Here is a 5,815-nt window from a genome sequence, read left to right as displayed (position 1 = left end):
GAGGATCACAAAAAGAGAGGATAAAACTGTTAAGTAGAATAATTAAATGACACGAGCAAACTAGAAGACAAAAGTTAAAATGAGATAACTTTTCATGTTATTTTTTTGAGTTTAGACATATTTACTAGACCAGCAACCTACAATTCCAAGTGAGTATAAATGAAGAAAAAAAAGAAAATGTTTGGTACTAACTAGTATAGAAAAATATATAGCAGTTAATATTCCCCCATAACAATGAGAAGTAACTAGTACAACTTAATAGTGGTCATTATTGAAATAAATTATTGTTCCAAAAATTTATAAATATCACTTTGGAGAATATTCTTAATTTAATTCAATATTTTTTCTTTATTTAAATGTCAGAAAATTTTCTTCAAAGTAGATTATCACTCAATTTTAACCATAAAGCTCGATAATCCTTTAAAAAATGTCAACTTAGCTAAACAATTTGTCATCCATTTCAGCTAATTTCCAATAAAAATGTTTGTTTAATAATTCTAAGATAATGATATTGAAATAATGTTATAAAAATATGCCCATATAATTTTGTATTTCAAAATAAAAGGGAAAATTACATTTACTTTGTCTTAATAAAATCAATTACACTCACCTCATTTGTATTTCTAGTAAATGATAATAAACTTCCTAAATTTTAGTAAACTGACGTGCAATTCTTTTATTTTATTTATTTAAAAAATAATTTCAGGTGTAGTGACATTTATCTAAATTGTATTTATACCTTCTATTTTTTTTTTTCATTATTACAGTGGCCTCTTTAAATATTCGTTAATAGGGAAAGAAAATTTATTTTTTATTCTCTTAAAATTTAAAGAGATACGTGCCTAACATAAAAAGAGAGAAAACATAATATTTTAAAATAAAAAACAGAATATAATTAGAACAATAATATACTTACTAGTGTAATATTTTTTTCGGTGGTTCAGGTGTTGACTTTTTCGGTGATTCACGCGCTTCCACGACTATAAGCAAATGTATTAATCTTTGGCTACTTTGAATGGTTTTGTGTCTGTAAAGATCATATTTTTGACTGTGTTCCATTATTGCTTGCTTTCTCTTCTAACACTTGATGACGTCATCAATTTCTTCCATGGAATTGGAGTCTTCATCGTCCAAACTCCCGCAGATGTACGATGTGCTTATCAACTTTAATGGCGAAGACATCCAAAAGAAATTTGTTTCTCATCTCGATTCTGCCCTCTCTGCTGTTGGCTTCACCACTTTCCTTCACCACCCCAATGCACACAACCCACTTCACATCCAACAACCTGTTCTCAATCTCTCTCGTATAGCAATTGTTGTTTTCACCAAAACCTATTCTCAATCTGCTTGGTGTCTTCATCAGCTTCAACAAATCATCAAATGGCACCAAACTTATTGCCGGCATCTTCTGCCTGTTTATTACGAAATTCAGCCATCTGATGTACGTCTTCAGATGGGTGATTTTGGAAAAGCCTTCAAAGCAACTGCAGAGCAAGCATTCTCAGGACAACAACTGGAGAATGGCATGTCCAGGTGGAGCCACGCACTCACCAAAGCTGCAAATTTATTTGGATGGGATGAGAGCAATCGCAGGTAAATCACTCACTCAATCACCATATTTTAAGTTTGTGATTTAATTTTTGGTAATACATGACATGACTTCTTTCATGATTGGTATTGAACTTGAAGGAGTGATGCTGAACTAGTGGACAAAATTGTTAAGACCGTTCTTCATCTACCAGTATTGTCTGCTACTAAATTTCCAGTTGGATTACACTCGCACATGGAGGATCTAATTCGAACTATCAAATATAAATCCACGGAAGTTTGTAGCATAGCCATATATGGACAAGAAGGATCTGGTAAAACCACCCTTGCGAAAGCCATCTACCATCAAATTCACGATCCATTCACGGAGAAAAGTTTCATTGAAGATATTGGACAAGTTAGCGAAAGAAGAGGGAATCTTCGTTTACTGGAACAACTCCTTTCAGATGTCCTAAAATCAAAGGTAGAGATAGATAGCTTTGAGATGGGAAGAAGTATGATTCGGGAAAAACTTTCTGGGAAAAGGGTACTCATTGTACTTGACGATGCGCCTGAGTTTAATAGAGAATTACTATGGGAATGGCGTCATTGGTTCGGAGGAGGAAGTGTAATAATCATTACAACAATACCTGAAAACCTACCGAGGATACAGCAAGCTGATTTTGTTTTTCAGGTAAAGTTAATGAACGCAAACGAGTCCCTTGAGCTTCTTAGTTGGCACGCATTTAGAGAACCAAAACCAAAACAAAAATACCATTTCCTTGCAGAAAAAGTAGTTTCGTATTGTGGAGGACTACCCCTAACTCTTGAAGTCATTGGAAGTTATTTATATGAAAGGACCAAAGAAGAATGGAATTCAGTATTGTTACTATTAGCCAATATTCCCCACCACGATGTTCAAGGGAAATTGAAAATAAGTTTCGACGGTTTACGCAATCAAATGGAAAGAGATTTATTTCTTGATGTATGTTGTTCCTTTGTTGGTAAGAGCAGAACCTATGTTACGAAGATCCTAAATGGCTGTGGAATAGACGCAGATAGTGGAATAAGAGTTCTCATAAAGCATAGTCTCATACAAATTAATAAGAACAACAAATTAATAATGCATTCATTGCTACGACAAATGGGAAGAAAAATTATTCGTGAAATTTCAGGAAAGGAGCCTGAGAACAGTAAATTGTGGTTTGATAAGGATGCAAGATATTCACTGTCTGAGAATACGGTAAGAACATCCTTATGTCTATGGTTTTGAAACTTCTTTTGGAAGTGGTTGCTTTCTCATGTGCAATATATTTCTTTTTCTTAGCTCTTTTCATTTAAGTGCACAAAAGTCATTCAGACATTGCCTACCAGAAGAGATTTCTTCGGACGCTATCCTTTACAGGTAAGAGACCGATCAAGACTGCTGAAATTCGCTGGAGATTCTGAGTACCTTTTTAGGAATCTGAGATGGATCAGTTTGCGAGGGTTTTCTTCAGAATACCTACCTAACCACTTTTATCAGCATTATCCAATAGCCATTGAAATAAAACACAGTCTTCTTCGTTTCGTTTGGAAAGAACCACAGGTTTTTATTAAGTGTCATTCTCTTTTAAAATCATTATTTGTTTCCACTTATAACTATTTCGTTTTCTCGTTTACTTCTCTAATATTTTATCAAACACTATCTTCTTGAAGGTTTTGAAGTGGCTAAAAGTCCTTAATCTTAGTCACTCCAAGTACTTGATAGAAACCCCTGACTTTTCCGGACTACCAAGTCTTGCACAGCTCATTCTCAAAGATTGTCCAAGATTATGCAAAGTACACCAATCTATTGGATGTCTCTGCTATCTTACATTGCTAAATTTGCAGGACTGTACAAATCTAAGCAATCTCCCCAGAAAGATATATAAGTTGAAATCCTTAAAAACTTTGATTTTATCTGGTTGTTCGAAGATTGACTTAATGGAAAGAGATATAGTGGGATTGAAATCCTTGATAACTATAATGGCTGAAAATACAGTTACTAAACAATTGCCTTTTACAATTGTAAGCCCAAAAAGCATTGGATATATATTCCTACGTGGATGTGAGGAATTGTCACATAATCTTTTTCCTTCTATCATTCGGTCTCGGATGTGGCCAACAATGAATCCCCTATCTTATACTCATCCCTTCATGGATATGGAGGATAATAGTTGGGATGAAATTGCAGCATTTCTTAGAAGCCTTGCCAAAATCCGAAGTGTTCTGGTGGAATGTGACGCCGAGTTTCATCTATCTGAACAAGTAAAAACTATAGTGGTCGAATATGGTGGAAATATTACAGAATCAGCAATTTCAAAGAATCACCTCAAGTCTTTTCTGACTGGTATTGGAAGATACAAAGAATTCTTCAATACTCTAAGCGATAGCATACCTAAGGTTCTTCTCTAGTTTTCCTTTGTTTATTACTTTAACCATCATTTTAGCTACTATTTCTGAGAACATAAAATAATCCTAATGAAGTATCTAGTAGAAACTACAATACTGAACTTTTAGCACCATGAGTTCATCTAAAAGTATCTGATTTTAGTAATCAACTAACCAAGTCCTTATGCTTATACTAAGTACTACCAAATTGATTTCCACTTTCTTGCTTTACTAGCTTCATGATTGCTTTATTCCCAATGATTGTTGAAATATAAACTAAGAGAGACAAAAACAGAAATGCATACCAAAAATGATGGTGATATATATATATATATATATATCTATATATATACACACAACAAAACTATTAACCAGATTTGTTTTAATCATGTATAACATTTTTGTTTAACTAAACATACGTCCTTCTTTATGACATGATACAGGTATTTGCAAGCAGTGAGTCATGTGATGTTTCTCTCCCAGGTGACAATGATCCTTATTGGTTGGCCCATATGGGTGATGGACCTTCTGTTTCCTTCACTGTGCCTCAAGATCGTGTCGTGAAGGGAATGGCTTTGTGTGTAGTTTATTTATCAACCTTCGAAATCATTGAACCTGAACTTACTACTGTCTTAATTGTTAATTACACGAAGTGCACATGTCAGATACACAACCATGGCACAGTAATTTCCTTCAATAATGAAGATTGGCCTGACATGATGTCAAATTTAGGATCAGGAGACAAGGTGGAGATTTTTGTGAGTTTGGGTCACGATTTGGTGGTTAAGAACACAACTGTCTATCTTATAAATGACTTAGAAAAGGAGCCTGTGCCAAAGAACAAATCTCTCCTTAAATTCATAAAGAAAACTCTAATGTGAGTACAAGTAAGTCATTTATCTTCTTTGAGAACTTTGAGTTATGGAATTAGTCCTTGTGTCCTTCGTCGCAATTTATTTTTTCTGATCCTTTCCTTGTTTTTCTTTGTATAGCTCATAGTTAAGAGATTCATACTTATTTTACCCTCTTTCTCACTCCTCACCTTGTTTACTTGAACTGTTTATTGTATTTGTTGTTACTTTTTGTCAATTCTATTCCCTTTTTAGCATATAATATTGCATTCAGAAAATCTCGTAAAAAATATTGCATTATGAAATAAAGATAGCTGCGGTTCGATAATTTGTTATGTGTTTTGCCTTGCTATATGCTATGTACTCTCTGTTTTTTCAATTTGGCGGTTAAAAGTATTTCATTTTTTTTTTCAATTTACATTTATAAGTTTCATTATAGTTTTCAGTTATGTAAAGTCACCAAATTATTTTAAATTTTCAACTAATTTTTTTCAAATATAGTCATGATCTTACAAATTATTTTAATTTGTTATAAATTAATTTAAAATTAATTCTTATAAATTGATATTCATTTGATATGTCCAAATATAATCTTTAAAAAATTCAAAAAATAACCATGTAGACAAATACCGCTAATAGTTAAAATATTTCAAATGTGTACTTTTTATTGACAATTAGTTTAGGCTTTTATTTTTCTGATATAAAGTTTTTTTTATCAAAAAAAATTAATAAATATAATTCATTTTAAAATGTTGAACCCTATTACAAAACAAAAAGATAATCATACAAAATCTCCATCCTATGATCCTCACCAGAAAAAAAGCATTGAAAGATATGATCCTCGATGCCCTTTCTTTTCTCAAATCACCACCATGATGATAGCACTCCACCAACACCATCAGTGCTACAATGAACTAGGCACGTACCTGCATCTAACCACCCCTCTCAACCATAAACTGTATAACTTACCATAATTCTTCTTTCCTTCATAATCCAATAAACCATTTCCCATTTTATTTCACAAC

General features: G+C 32.9%; 1 protein-coding gene across 1 annotated transcript; it reads left to right on the top strand.

Annotated features, from left to right (window-relative positions):
• The first annotated feature begins 1,010 nt into the window (after window positions 1-1,010).
• On the top strand, window positions 1,011-5,028 carry LOC137818694 (disease resistance protein RUN1-like). The gene is made up of 5 exons (XM_068622258.1): window positions 1,011-1,593; window positions 1,690-2,770; window positions 2,855-3,115; window positions 3,226-3,951; window positions 4,383-5,028. Exons 1-5 carry the CDS (start codon window positions 1,088-1,090, stop codon window positions 4,818-4,820), a joined length of 3,012 nt encoding a protein of 1,003 aa, XP_068478359.1. The 5' UTR covers window positions 1,011-1,087; the 3' UTR covers window positions 4,821-5,028.
• Window positions 5,029-5,815: the final 787 nt, after the last annotated feature.

This window comes from Phaseolus vulgaris, chromosome 10, assembly GCF_000499845.2.
Source record: "Phaseolus vulgaris cultivar G19833 chromosome 10, P. vulgaris v2.0, whole genome shotgun sequence".
In the NCBI taxonomy this organism is placed as follows: Eukaryota; Viridiplantae; Streptophyta; class Magnoliopsida; order Fabales; family Fabaceae; genus Phaseolus; species Phaseolus vulgaris.
This window is presented reverse-complemented; position numbering and strand designations above follow the sequence as displayed.

What these genes read in the sequence shown, in the direction of transcription:
- LOC137818694 (XM_068622258.1), top strand. Translation starts at nt 1,088, where the DNA reads ATGACGTCATCAATTTCTTCCATGGAATTGGAGTCTTCATCGTCCAAA. An exon ending in ATTCACTGTCTGAGAATACG is followed by an intron (nt 2,771 to 2,854) that starts GTAAGAACATCC and finishes TCTTTTTCTTAG; the next exon opens with CTCTTTTCATTTAAGTGCAC. An exon ending in TAAGCGATAGCATACCTAAG is followed by an intron (nt 3,952 to 4,382) that starts GTTCTTCTCTAG and finishes GACATGATACAG; the next exon opens with GTATTTGCAAGCAGTGAGTC.